Source organism: Lithobates pipiens, unplaced genomic scaffold (genome assembly GCF_037356315.1).
Source record: "Lithobates pipiens isolate NorthernLeopardFrog02 unplaced genomic scaffold, aLitPip1_a1.2 Scaffold_18, whole genome shotgun sequence".
Lineage (NCBI taxonomy): Eukaryota > Metazoa > Chordata > Amphibia > Anura > Ranidae > Lithobates > Lithobates pipiens.
In genome coordinates, this window is record NW_027507758.1 from 381,584,364 (window position 1) to 381,600,159 (window position 15,796).

The window sequence follows — 15,796 nt, forward strand, 5'->3', positions numbered from 1 at the left end:
TTTTATATTTTTAGAAAAGCCAAATTTGGAAGATGCACACAGTGTATCAACATGTGCTATCTCCCATGATGGGGGAGCAATGTATGCATTTTGTGGGTGCAACCCCTTCCTTGCTACTAAAGTGGCTGAGATGAAGGGGTTGCACCCCCAAAACACGTACATTGATCCCTTATGATGGGAGATAGCACATGTTGACATTAGGCATAACATTAGGCATGGGATCAGGAGGAAAATGCCCAGTTTGATTCACAATTTATGGGCATCTTCCAAATTTGGCTTTTACAGGGGTGACACTCCATGTGATGAAGGCAATATCAACACAGTTTGTATATACTCATGTCTGATATTGTCTTCACTTTTCAAAGTTGAACTTTGTAAGTTCCTGTGTTCTGGATGTTATGCTTTGATACATGCCTGTTTACACAAAAACAGCAAGTTATATTAATGTTACCAAAAATAATGTTATATACACCAAATATGTTGGTTTGTTGTAAAACCTTTTTATAAACGCACATGTGAATGTGCTTTGAGTAAAAAGTTTAATTATCAACAATATGTGGCTTCCTTTTTCAATGCGCAAAAGCAGTATTTGTAGTAAAGTTGTTGTTTTCTGTGACAATGGGTGTTATTTACTAAAGGAAAAGCCACTTTGCACTCCAAGTGCAGTTTCAGGTGCACTTTTGCAGTGCACTTGTAGTGCATAGTGGATTTGTCTTTAGTAAATAACACCCACAGTACTTTTTAATTTTCCCCAATCACGCCATTTTCATGACTCCACACATTTCTGTCATGGTGCTGAAAATGAGCAATATTTTTGTCAGTGATGCACTACATACATTAACAACAAAAATAAGGTGTGTGTGTAGCAGACCCACAACATAATAATAATATTATCTGAAGAAGAGACTATCCCCTCATCTCGCACATAAATTGGGTTTGCACTGTTGAAGAAAAAGGCCCAAAAAAAAACAAAAAAAGCTAGGAGACACCTAAAACAAACCCAAGCAGTAAATGAAAACAAAGAGTATTGCAATTTGAAAGAGAAATGTATTTAAAAAAAGGCTCTCAGACATTGACTGGTATATCAATGGCCCCCCTACCTACAAAGTACTCCATATATCTGTTTCGGGCCTTGTGGGCACTTTGGGGGGCCACATAGTTCGGTGAGAATTTCTTAAAAAAATTGTACAGAATGCAGCATGAAAGCACAATAGGATTGAGTTTATATTCCGCCATGTGGGTTGGAGTCAAAAACAGGCGGAACCAGCTGGCCATTATCCTGAAAGTGTTCTCCACTACACTTCTGGCTCTGGCCAGCCGAAAATGAAAGACCCTCTGGTCCGGGATGAGGGTCTTCATCGGGAAAGGCAGCATCAGATAGTTTACAAATGCTTCATCCATGATGAAGACAAAAGGGAGTCCTTCCATATTCTCCTCTGTAGGTGGCAAGCCCAGACTGCCACTCTGGAGATGCCAGTAGAGCTCCGTCTGCGTGATCACTCTACCAACCGACATCCGGCCATTTTTCCCACATCCACATACAGGAAGTCATATGTTGCTGACACCATCGCCAACATCACCATACTATTATACCCCTTGTAATTATAATAGTAGGACCCCGAGTTGGGGGGGATGGGACGATGAGGACGTGTTTTCCATCAATTGCACCTCCACAATTGGGAAAGTCCCAATGGGTGGCAAAGTGGGAGGCCACAGTCTACCATTCCTGTGGCATTGAAGGAAACTGTGGAGTCAAACAAGAAAAAAAATGAGTCATTTGCACATCAACATTGCAAGCAGATTAAACACAAACATTTTTGGCCAAGATCAGTATAAAATTTTTGGAAATTGGGATTTAAAGCCAAAAGTATAAAGTTATCAGATTCCTCATACCCCACCCCCCCCCCCCCGCCGCCCCCCATCTGATGGCCCATTGCAAAAAATTAGGGAGGATGTTTTGGACAGATAACCCTCTCCACTTCATTAAAAGCTGAATGCATAAATAATGTGTGATACTTTGGCCAGACCCTCCTTACTCACACTACTGGCAGCTCACTGGACAGGTAAGAAGTGTCATAATACAAAAAAAAAATCACTACACAAATGGAAGCACATTTTTACATTCTGCGATTACCTATCAAGATAATAATTGGAGAAAAAAAAGTAAAACAGTAGCATTTGAAAGCATTGAGGCACTACATGCTTTGGTGAATTCATCCATAAATCTGACCACAAAAGAGGTAGGTATAGTTAGTGTGTATTGGGTTTGGCAAAGTCAGCAGAGGATTGCTATCAGCTGACCTAGCAGTTGGGGGAGGGGGTTCCTAATGAGTTTGGCGCACCAAAAAAATAAACTCTGACACTCTGCATGAATTTAAGCACACACATAACATTTGTACACATTTTAGGGGTTGTTTAGGGGAAAGCAGTACTATGGAGTTGACAAAATACATTGCTAAGTGACTAGGCTAGAGGTGTATGGGCCCAGAAGAGCATGCTGGGGAGGGTAGTGAAGGCAAATATGCATGAAGGACAAAAAAAGGAACTTTAAAAGCTTCCCGCATGCATGAGGACAAAGGGGCACAGCATATCAATTACAGCATATTGCAATCATGGTAATTAGGGAATGATGAAAGAAATACAATACATTAGCACACCTTAAATACATAGAATGTGATGTTAAAGGAGAAATCTTACCTTAACATAGTCCTTCAGCAGGACCTGTATGATGGCAGAGCAGGTCTCTGGAATAATGATCCCCAGAGCCTGGGGAGATGCCTGTGAAGAACTTGAGGTCCTGCAAGCTTCTCCCTGTTACCAAGTACCGCAACGTGGCAACTAGCCTCTGCTCCAGAGTGATGGCTTGCCGCATACAGGTATCCTGCTTGCTGATATAAGGGGACAGCAAAGCCAGCAAATGGTGAAAAATGGGGTCCATCATCCAGAGATAATTCCTGAAATCATCAGGATTATTCTCCCAGATCTTGCGAAGCAAATGCATGTGCGAGAATTGGTCACGCTGGAGCAACCAATTATTGGTCCATGAACTCCTCCTCGCCCTGTTCATGGACTGGGCTTGTGTCAAAGCTAAAAGTCCAACACCAAGCACCTGCACAGCACGAACTCTATGACGAGTATGTACACAAAACATGGCTTCAAAACGGTTGGCTGGTCACAACGGACTAACAGAAAGCACCGATAAACAGCAAGGCCTGAAAGAATGAACTGAAAACCAGAAACGAGCGGACAATAAGCACTAAAAATCAAAGTGTACTATATAAAATATAGGCCGCAATGACAAACAAATGTGAACTGACTACATGCTCTGATAAGCAGATACGCACCCACAAGCACAAACTGTAGAACAGCAACGATCTGAAGCACAAATCTGAAAAGCGTGAATCGTCTCTAAACAAACTACTAACACGCGATAAACACGAGATCAACAGGAGGAGCCCAAAGGGTGCTGCATGTGCTGCTGAACTTTCCTTTTCTAGTCTCATCGTATGCAGTTTATGTCACCGCATTCTTGATTACCGGAAATTCCAAAAACTTTGTCTGACCGTGTGTAGGCAACACCAGTTTCGGACAAAATCCGTCGGAAATTATCGGTGGATTTGGTGATCGGAATGTCCAACCGTGTGTACGGGGGATTAGAATGAGTTCAGTAAGTTGTGTTACATCCTCAGCACTGTATCTGAGGTGTGGTGAGGACGATAAAAATCTGTGACATACAGCAATCTCATCCTTGTGAGAAATAGTACTGTACAGAGATTCTACATCCATAGTTACTAGAAGTGTGCTTGTGGTAATTGCTGTATATTGTTGATCTTGTTTAGAAAATCAGTTGAATCTTGCAGGAAACTAGTGGTATTTGTGTCTAATGGTTTTAACACTCTTTCTACAAGAAATGTTTTTGGGTAGAGCTTGGATGTGTGGCGTCACTACACACAAGGACCACAGCCATTTTGATGGACGGAAATGTATAAATGTTTTTAATAACATGCTTTTTTGACCTTAAACATTGTGAGCATTCTGGATTTTTAAAATAAATGTCATAATGCTTTTGCTTTGCAAAAAGTGCTGCATGTTATTTTAATTTTTTTATTGAAGTATTGTGACAACAATGCAGAATATACAACATAAACATAGCACATAAAGAACCAAAGTTACAATGGTGTAATAATTCTGAAGAGAGAAATTATTATGGGACATAGAGGTGGTCAGTAATGCCCAGGTGAGAGAAATCTCACAACAGTTTCATATGAGCACCATCAAATGTATATGCTAAGAAACAGTGGAAATAGGGGTGGGATAAGGGTGCTAATATGAAAAGTGTATAATATAAGAAAAGAGAGGTGTAGGTAGTTAAAGATAACAACAAAGAACAGGAGGTAATCTTCATATTTCCTGCTATCCACATATAATGGGAAAATAGACAAGGGAGTATTTATAGTGGCACCATGAGAGTGAAATTTGAAGGGTGATGTGTGTGGAGAAACTTAGGCTAAGGGTCAAGCTCTGGGATATAGAAGCCAAGGACACCAATTATGTAAGAATCTAGATGTAGCTAAGTGGGATTTAGAGAATAAGTGTTCAAAAAAAAAGTGGTCATTGAGTATAGTAACAAATTCAGAGATGGGCGGACCATCTGGCTTTTCCAATATCTAGCAATGGATAGGCGGGCGAGGTGTGAGTTAAGAAGATGTGAAAGTGTGGTGGCCATTGTTCAATTCCGACACAATTAGAGCAAGTTTGGGATACGGAGAGCAGGAAACATGTGTAACTGCAGTAATAAACTGAAAAACTTGCTTCCAAAATTTTAGAAGGATTGGACATTGCCACCAAATATGTACAAGAGTGCTTGTACATAGAGTACAAGAGTGAAGTAAAAAAAAAAAAAAACAGGTGAAAAGGATAGAAATATGGAAGCAAGCTGATGAGGTGTATTAGTACCACCTGTGGACCAGTTTTTGCAAAGATTCCCAGTGGGAGATACCAAAAAAAAGTTTCAAAATGTTAAAAATGACAGGAAACAGTGTGGGTCCTTTATTAAAAAAGTGTCCTCTGATGTCACTTTATCTTCGATGACAGTGGTGATGACTCGAGAAAAAAAAAAAAAGGAAAAACTCTGCCTCAATGGGAGGTGTCCCGTGACTGCAGGCTTTTTGCAATGACAGCTGTTATATAGCTGATGGCAGGGCCACCTGGTGAGATAAATGGGTGACCACCCCCCCTGACGTTACATGATGTCAGAAGGGGTGGGGCATGGGGCCTGGTATGGTTAAGGGGGAGTGCTCTCTCATCTAAATAATTATTTTATCTCAATTTTCAGTTTTTTATTTACATATACATACATATATAATAAAAATCTTTGGTTTTAATTTACATGTGTTGAGTACCTTAAAAGTGTATGTGTTTCATGATCCTTCTAACTCACGAGATCACTCTCAAAATTGATCACTCTCAAAATTGTGCTGCCACAACTTTTCTCTTTCAAAATTTTTACCTATTCTGCAAAGGAAAATTACATGCAGAATCCACTGTTGTATAAATTTCAGGGTCTGATTTCGGCTCCATTCACACCTAAGCATAGTGCAGCGACAGCTGCTACACCACACTTTTTATTAGCTTTTTTGTGGCACATTTTTGGTGCAGCACCAATTATTTAAATGGGCCTCCCTCCACTCCAAAAACGCTCCAAAGAGGCTCATGTACCAAGTGTCTAGCTGTGTAAGTTTTGCTACACTTTAGCGCATTTTGTCACACCACATTTGGGGTGTCATTGAGAAATAATGGCATCAAAAATGAGCTGCATGTTTTGCTGCGATTCTGGAATCATGGGTCGAATCGTGGAATGCCGCCAGTGATTCCAGTATGCTCAGGTGTGGTGAAGAACAGTTACACAAAGAGGTTCTGGGTCAGAATAAATACAATGGAAAGTGATCTAGGGTGAATCTGCACTCTCTTCACATATCTAATTACGTAAAGAATAACCTTATTGAAATAAACATGGGTTCATTTTAGCTCACTTGTACTAATTTAATAAACCTGGCCCTGGATCATTTAACTCACTGTGCTTCACCACCCTTCACATTTTGGTAAGTCAGATCAGGCTGCCATATCAACGTAAATTGCCCAGAGTTAAAGTAGCCACCTCCTCTCTAGTACATCAGGATATTTTCAGCATGCTGGCACAGTGAAAGGTGACTATAATCAACCACCATTGTTGTAGCTCCATCGGTATAAAATCACACAATCCAAAATTTTATTCTGATGGATCTTTAATAAAAGATTTTAGCATCTAGCACATGCAACTAAGTATATACATAATAATTTCTTGTAATTAGTATTATTACACATGTCCATAAAGAAGTGAAGAAAACTACAAGATAATTATCATAAGCATGGGCATGTTGTAATGGAACTATGTTAAATAGATAAACATATTTAATGGAAACACAGGCAAGACCGAACATTGCCCCTAAAATACAAAGTATACAAGCATACAACTATTCATAAAGAACAGATAGAACCTTCCATGCAGACTGTGTCTATGTGATTTCCAGAGTGTAATTAATAATCATTCATGTGCTTATTAGTGGTGTTCCTTTGCTCATATAGCTAATATACAGTAAATGTTGTCTCGTGAGCAAATTTTCTCATTTTTTTTATAGTAACCTTCCATAAATAGTTAGAAAGGTTTTCAAAGGGAAGGAGATTTACTGTTCTGTGTCTGTATCTGGCCCAAGGCCACTTTATGCCAATCATCTCTCCAGTACCTTACATTTATATGAGACTTTGAAATAGATGACTGGAACTGAGAGTAAAATATAGTGTGTGCAGGTCCAGATCTCCACAAACCTCCCTTTTAAATGAAACAAATAGTTAAAAGTTCATAAAAGAATGCCTAGATCTTAATGCAAGCATAAATAAATGTATACTAAGCTTATAGGGGCAACCTTTTTTCAATGGCTCAGATATCTGAAAAACTATTTGAAACAGTAAGGACTTCAGACATATTCTTTCTTACATTTCCATATAGATGAAACCTAACAATTCAATATAAGCAAATAAAAAGCATCCAAAAATCAAGAGGATAAAAGCTCACAAGCAACCACAAATAGATTTCTGATACTTGACTTCCTCTAAAGCTGTACCAAGCAACATTTGAACCAAATTTATAGAAAATAGGCTTCTTATCAATGATCCTGTGACATGAAATGTATGCATTTCCATTAGTGAATAAATCAGTTCTCCTGGAGCTTTGGAAGGCTGACAATAATCTGAACATTGGAAGATGTTCCTTGGTTTTCCTTTATAGTAAAAGGGAATGTACTCTACACAAATGAAGGAAGATTAAAGCTAGATAGGGTAGGGTAAAAAAGATTTTGCCTTTGAAATAAATAATATTTGAAGATACAAAATGATAAACCAGACAATATTATCTTATTTTTGGAAAGGTAAAATGAAACATGAGAACCGGTAGTACACCAAACGTCTAGTAATATTTTCAAATAAATTAAATATACAGTACAGTTTATTAAACTAGACTTTAGCCATCTACCATGCTGTTTTACATACCTATGTTTAGCTTTACTACTGATAGGACCCAGGTTCCTTTACAGGACAGGAGATGTATTCTAATTATACCTAGCAATTAGTTCACCAAAGTAAAATTTTGTCCTCCAGTAACACGGCACAGTCAAAATATAGTACATTTGTATTGTGACCACACTGGCCACTGTTTCAGGTGAAATATGTTCTGTAATTAATCCCAGTGGGAATGTAGGGACGTGATGTTTTATAACCCTGTCAATTACACCTTTGCTGAGGGATGAATTGTGTCTGTGAGGAACCCACCTCCTGCGTTCATCATCAGCATCCTGGTGCTTCTGGTTGGAATGACTCTAGTGTGCAAGCTGTGATACTAATGTAGAGGATGTTTGGTTTACTCCCTGAGTGAAATTGACACAGTGATGTCCATGGTGCAGTAAGTTCAGAATGCACTAGATGCACTTGCTAAGGGCTTGTAGAGGATGTATAACCCTGTTGTTTGCCGCTATCTTTGGCAGTTTTAGTGTTGTGTGACTTTGGTTATCATTATGCCCGGTTAGACTTACTGTTTCATGCGCTGCTTGCAGTTTGGCTCAGTGTGGATTTTACTTAGGGTCTCCACTTACGCCAGCTATTGCATGTCCAGCTCATCCTTCACGTTGCATGAATAAAATGTATGAACTAACCTGCATGAACACTAAGTGGATATTCTAGTACCTGACTTTAGCATAAGGTGGACTCTGTGCAATAACACATGAACTTAGAGAGTGTCCTATATTGCCAAGACTTTTGTAATTGAATACTAACCACTTGACTTCCGGAAGATTTACCCCCCTTTGTGACCAGACCATTTTTTTTGCAATACGGCACTATGTTACTTTAACTGGCAATTGCATGATCATGCAATGCTGTACATAAATAAAATGTATGCCATTTTTTCCAACAAATAGAGCTTTCTTTTGGTGGTATTTGAACACCACTGTGTTTTTTATTCTTTTGCACTATAAACAAAACAAGACTGCCAATTTTGAAAATAAAATATATATTTTTTACTTTATACTATAATACATATGCAACAAAAAAATAAAAAATAATTCTTGATAAATTTAGGCCAATATGTGTTCTGCTACACGTTTTTGGTAAAAAAAAATCCCAATAAGCATTTGTTGATTAGTGTAAGTGAATGTAATAGCATGTTCTATATATTTATAGATTTTATTTTTAAAATGCTTATACTAATAAATGCTGGTGATTAGCAGGGCTGCGATATTGCTGTAGACAATCGGACACTAACTGACACTTTTGACACTTTGCTAGAACCAGTGACTAGTGTCATTAGTACAGTGACAGTGCATTTTTTTAGCACTGATCACTTTATTAATGACACTGGCTGGGAAGGGGTTAAACATCTATGGCGATCAATTGGTTAACTGTGCCTAGCCAGTGTTTTAGTGTATTGTATGTGCTGCTTTTTATTAGGGGAAGAGATGGTTTCTAGTCAAATAATAAAACATTATAATTCAGCCATTCGCCACTCATCCTTGTGCACATCAGCCAAATAGTAAAAGTACCAGTGCCATATGTGTATGATATAATAAAATAATTAAACTGGTTATCATACAGTGTCATTGAGAATGGACTCAATGACACTGTATGATAACCAGTTTAATTATTTTATAATTCATATATCATAAAATCATACACATATGGCACTGGTACTTTTACTATTTAGCTGATGTGCACAAGGATGAGTGGCGAATGGCTGAATTATAATGTCTTCTTTTTAAATTCCTGAGTGTGGTATTTTTGTAGAGGTTATTTAGTCTATTTTATTTTGTCATGTTAGCGCTTGTTGATTGTGCACTTGAAATTTGAGAGGCCTTTTTATTTTTACTGCTCAAAGCTGAGTTTGCCTTCTAAAGTTAATAGATCTGGCTATCGATTAAGGGTATCTATTATTGTCTGTGCATGCCCACCACTGGCAACTGCCTAAGGCAACTCTGTAGTAAAGTACAAGTTAATGAATAAAAAGCTCTGCTGCATACTTTTCTCTATAACATTTCAGTCACTTTATGGTTCTTAAGTGTTCATGAAGCCTCCAGAGGATCTATGCAAATATGGACTTTCTGAAGGCCAGCATTTGATGAAGGCAGCATTGAGTTGTAGGTCTTCACTCTCCCAGGTGTGGGACATTTACCAAAGACTCAGGAGGGGTTTTAAGGACTAAATTGATGCTGAATATACAGTAAGTCTATTCTAGACTGTACACTAGAAGCAATTTTAGTGTACACTATGCTTGAGTGCTTTTAGTATATTCTCTTATACTTTTTTACAAAGTCGTGTTAAATTGAAACTAAGCACCTATTGAATTAGTAGATACATTTGCTAAGTGTATGTCTGTACTCACAAACCAGAAACTTGAAATTCCAGTTTATGAGACGTAATACAGAAGTTAAACCCTTGTGGTAACTGTAGAGGAAAAACTCCTTGACTGAGCAGTTTGAGTCACTGAAAAATATAAAGGAGCCGGAGTGTTGTTTATAGTATCTATCAACAACTACAATATCAATTTCTAGTGGACTGACTCTTTAGCTAAGGAAGATTTATACTCAGAACATCTTACCTCGGCAATATGGAAGAGGGGTGCTCCACAAACCATTGCTGCGACATTGTGCTTGAGATGAACCCTGAAGCACATAGCCTAGATTACATGTGAAGTTAACAACATCATTTAAATTAAATTCACTTCCATTTGTAATTCCATGGGCAGGATTTCCAGGATGACCACAAGTTATAGCTGTAACAAGAAAAAAGAACTCTCACATTCTCATAGAATATAGCCATTCATTAAGTATTCATACTTTGACACTCAGTGAAATTGTACACTGTCAGTTTATGTCCTGTCCTTCTTCTGAAATCTGGCTGCAGATCTTTTTAGCTAAAATAGAAAGGTTCAGGTTTGACAACCTCTCCTCATATATTGAGTAACAGTGCAGTCATAAGACCTTTTTAAGACATTATGATTGATTATAATTGTATAACATACTTGTGAATAATGTGGTTTGACATATATAAATAAATTACATATAAGCTGATTTATGTTTTTGCATTTTAATTTCATTGTAGTCAACCAAATAATAGAAAATGTGAATCTGCTCATAAATTTTGTTAGATTCTTAGGTTGACAGAGTAAACAGAGGGCTGTCAGCTGATATAGTTTTATTTATTTTTTTTGCAGAAAGATGTCTGTAGGACAAAAACTGTTAACAATTGTCATATTTTTTTTTAAAAAAGCAAAGAATTTCCAAGTTTCGAAGACAGAGTTAAATTGTTTTTCACTTACTCACTCGAAGAATATTGATTTACGTTGGGTTCACAAACTCATATTCACTTTGCTTAAAGTGGTGGTTGTTAAATCATATAACCCCATTACTTGTATCCTCTCTGTTTTATGAAGATCTAAAGTACAGTGTGTCATTTTTTTTTTAATGTTATCCTAAATACCTTTTCTCACACCAATGCTCTATGATCAAACAATCCCCTCCACTCTCCTTGCCCGATCTAAGGAGAGCAGCAGGAGGGGCTGAGATTCCCCTCTGATGTCAGCCAGCCAGCAGTGGGAGGTCACATGACCACAGAGGGAGCACTGTAAAAGGAGGTATTTAGGATTATAAAAAAAAACTGAATACACAGATCTTCATAAAACAGAGATGATACAAGTTTTGGAGGCTATGGGGTTATGTATTGCTGTGGAAATAATATTGATTATTGGTTGGGGGAAGGGTTATGAATGACATCTGTTCTGTAAGTACATCTTGCAATAATAATACATTTAAAAAAATGTAGCGCTCAGAAATAGATATGTGAGCAATTTAAATCAAAACAATTGCTACTAAAACAAGTGAAAAAAATGAAAAATATAAAGAATATAAGAGGAGAAAGAAAGGTTTTTTTTTAAGGGACTTTGAATGAGGTGGGTACACATGGCTAAGATGATGAGTTGATATCAAAAACACGTTTTTATTGGTGAAACAAGGAACATGGCAAAATGTCATGATACATGCAGCAATAAATAAAATTGTCAATCACATATTACAGACCATATATAGAAACAAACATTAGTAGCAACCAACCAACCACTGTGTGGTATGGATGGAACAAATCCTGGATGTAATAAAACCACTTAAAAATACATGGTAGGTGGCAAACTCAAGATAATGTAATGAGTAGAGGCATCTGAATGAGAATAAGTGCATCCAAATTATCCAGACATGTTTCGTGGATAATACCACTCTTCAGGGGTGAGTGCACGCAAACCTATCAAACAAAACATGAGTAGACCAGTATGATCCAATGTTGTACCCCTCAATGGGGAGGAGATGTACAAAAAAGAAAGGGAGAAAATTACTCATCCCTATAAGTACTTACATCATAATACGTCTAGAAAATGGAGGACAAGGAGTTAGAGGCTGCCCAAATGGTCTGTACTAGGAGCTGTGGAAGGGACCTGCAGAAGAGGGATGGGGAGCATAAACATGATCCCCAAGAAGACGAAAGACAAAAGGGGGAAGTTGCTAGAAGTTTCTAGAGCCCAACAGTAAAGTGCAGGTGAACAAGTGAGTGGAAAAGAAAATAGTGTGCGAGGAGGAAAGAGCAGATCAGAGATAAAAAAGAAAACCATGAAACAGATATACATGACAAAAATAGCATGAGCATGAACAGAAAAAGAATGACCATGTAATTACCTGTACTAATGTAGAAAAGTGGATTCCAAATAGTGTGCACTGTGAATGCACTTATTATCATGTAGACGCCTCTACTCATTACATTATCTTGAGTTCACCACCTACAGTAGGTGCCGCCGATATTGTGTTTCCAGCGCGATACTGTCGCGCTGGTTTCCAGTGACAGGCTTCTCTAACCAGCGCGATCCCGTTGTGCTGGTTCTCGCGCTGGCTGCAATAGGAAAATGTAATTTTCTTATAGTAGCGAGAGAGAGAGAGCGATGATAATGTCGCCTCACTCATGAAGCCTGCATGCCTTCTCGGGGGCATACCAGGCCCTTAGGTCTGGTTGGGATTTTAAGGGGAATCCCCTACGCTGAAAACGGCGTGGGGTCCCCCAAAATCCATACCAGACCCCTATCCGAGCACGCAGCCCGGCTGCTCAGGAAAGGGGGTGGGGACGAGCGATAGCGCCCCCCCTCTTGAGCCATACCAGGCCGCGTGCCCTCAACATGGGGGGTGCCTTGAGGAAGGGGGCCACGTGCCCCCCCACCCCAAAGCACCTTGTCCCAATGTTGATGAGGACAAGGGCCTCTTCCCGACAACCCTGGCCGTTGGTTGTCAGGGTCTGCGGGCGGGGGGCTTATCGGAATCCGGGAGCCTCCTTTAATAAGGGGGCCCCAGATAGCGGCCCCCCACCCTATGTGAATGAGTATGGGGTACAATGTACCCCTACCCATTCACCTGTGAAAAAATGTAAAAAAAAAAAACACAACACACAAGGGTTAAAATAGTTTATTGCACAGCTCTGGGGGTCTTCCGTCTTCGGGGGTCTTCTCGCCGGACTCCTCCGCTATTTTCTGCTAGCTCTTTTACTAGCGGAGGAGCCCAGCTTTCTTCTTCGTCGCCGCCCTCTTCTTCCGACTTCGGGGGGTCTTGTCCACCTCTTCGGTTCTTCTTGCCGGGCCACCGCTTCTTCTTCCAGGTCTTTTACTAGCGGTGGCCCGGTCTTCTGTTGCCGTCGCCACTGCCTTCCGTTCTTCTTCTTCTTCTAGAGATGTTGACTCGATGCTCTCTCCGGCCTCAATGCCAGGGATGCGGTGTGCGGCGACTTATATAGGGACAAGGGGCGGGGTCACCGGTTGATGTCACATGGTGACCCCGCCCCCGTATGATGTCACAGTCCCAGCATCCTCCTGGACTGTGGCATCGTAAGGGGGCGGGTCGCCACGTGACATCAAGCGGTGACCCCGCCTCTTGTCCCTATATAAGTCGCCGCGCACCACGTCCCTGGCATTGCGGCTGGAGAGAGCGTCGAGACAACATCTCCAGAAGAAGAAGAACGGAAGGCGGTGGCGGCAGCGACGGCAACAGAAGGACGGGCCACCGCTAGTAAAAGAGCTGGAAGAAGAAGCGGTGGCCTGGCAAGAAGAACCGAAGAGGGGGACAAGACCCCCCCGAAGTCGGAAGAAGAGGGTGGCGACGAAGAAGAAAGCCAGGCTCCTCCGCTAGTAAAAGAGCTAGCAGAAAATAGCGGAGGAGTCTGGCGAGAAGACCCCCAAAGACGGAAGACCCCCAGAGCTGTGCAATAAACTATTTTAACCCTTGTGTGTTGTGTTTTTTTTTTCACAGGTGAATGGGTAGGGGTACATTGTACCCCATACTCATTCACATAGGGTGGGGGGCCGCTATCCGGGGGCCCCCTTATTAAAGGGGCTCCAGGATTCCGATAAGCCCCCTGCCCGCAGACCCCGACAACCAATTGCCAGGGTTGTCGGGAAGAGGCCCTTGTCCTCATCAACACGGGGACAAGGTGCTTTGGGGTGGGGGGACGCGCGGCCCCCCCTTCCCCAAGGCACCCCCCATGTTGAGGGCACAGGAGGGGGGGCGCTCGCTCGTCCCCACCCCCTTTCCTGACCGGCCGGGGGTCTGGTATGGATTTTGGGGGGACCCCACGCTGTTTTTTTTGGCGTAGGAGATTCCCCTTAAAATCCCTACCGGACCTAAGGGCCTGGTATGCCTTCCAAGGGGAAAGCCATTTTTTTTAAATTTGGCATGGAGTTCTCCCTTAGGATTCATATCAAACACAGTGCCTGATATTGGCGAGAATCCAATTCAGATTCCCGCACCAGTGTGAACCCGGCCAGCAATTCTTGTGGCTTATCGGGAAAGGAAAAGAAACATTTTTCCTTTCCAGATGCGAGCCAGCTCTGCGCTGGCTCCTGCGACGGGGCTCGTAGGGTATCAGTCTCGCCGATAGAAGCAGCAAGATTGACACAATATCGCAGTCACCTACTGTACCATGTATTTTTAAGTGTTTTTATTACATCCAGGATTTGTTCCATACCACACAGTGGTTGGCTGGTTGCTACAAATGTTTATTTCTATATATGATCTGTAGGGATGAGCCAGATGTTCGAGTCGAACGTAAGTTCAACTCAAACATTGGGTGTTCACCCGTTCTTCTAATACCAAACATTATGGGACATTCACGGGAAATTCAAGTGCCCGTGGAATGCCCCATAATGAACGGCGAGACCGTCTATGCGCTGCAATCTCGCATGCTGCATGCCGTGGCCAATCCCAGCATGCTCTGCTGTGAGAGCCTTGATTGGCCAAAGGCAGGCAGGATCTGAGATTTGCAGTGTGAACACCTTCCCTGTCCCTCTAATTTTGCATGATGTGGGGGATCGGGCGGGCTTGACTCTACCGCAAATTGGTGTCACACTTCCCCTCCCTGCGCATGATGTCCAACACAGGGCTGCATGGTGCTGGCGTGTTTGAATTGTTCCATCTGGTGTCACTATATGGAGGGGACATCTTCAGTCTCCATGGGCAGTGGCTGCTGCTCAGGTGTGGATGTCCCTCTTACTCTTGATGCACCTGTGTGACATTAGGAAGGAGCCCGTGGGGTTTGCCAATCAGTTTTAACATCTTCACTCTGTTAGCAATTTCTCATGGCAGCACCTTTTTTGCACACTGCACACTATTTGGAATCCACTTTTCTACATCAGTAACAGGTGATTAGATGGTCATTCTTTTCCTGTTCATGCTCACAGAGGCTCACTCCTATTGTTGTCATTTATATACGTTTCATGGTTTTATTTTTTAGCTCTGATTTGCTCTTTCCTCCTCACACACTATTTTCCTTTCCACTCACTTGTTCACCTGCACTTTAGTGTTGGGCTCTAGCAACTTCCCACAATATAGAGTATTTACAGTATACCCAATATACATGTTTAGATATGAAGCCCACTCACACCTCTATCGGGATCTGGGGATCATGTTTATGTGTCTCATCCCTCTTCTGCAGGTCCCTTCCACAGCTTCCTATACAGACCATTTGGGGAGCCTCTGACTCCTCATCCCCTATTTTCCAGACTTACTAGGATGTAAGTACTTATAGGGATGAGTAGCTCTCTCCCTTTCTTTTTGCACATATCCTCCCCATTAAGGGGTACAACATTGGAGTGGTATTATCAACAAAACAGGTCTGGCTATTATGGATGCACTTT

The 15,796-nt window shown here is 41.0% G+C and overlaps 1 protein-coding gene across 1 annotated transcript in view; it reads right to left on the reverse strand.

Moving 5' to 3' along the window:
* CSMD1 (CUB and Sushi multiple domains 1) overlaps positions 1–15,796 on the reverse strand; it is a 2,539,710-nt gene that overhangs the window by 212,001 nt on the left and 2,311,913 nt on the right. The window contains exon 54 of the mRNA XM_077487775.1: positions 10,181–10,354. Coding sequence (XP_077343901.1) covers positions 10,181–10,354 — 174 coding nt within the window. The remainder of the gene's footprint in view (positions 1–10,180; positions 10,355–15,796) is intronic.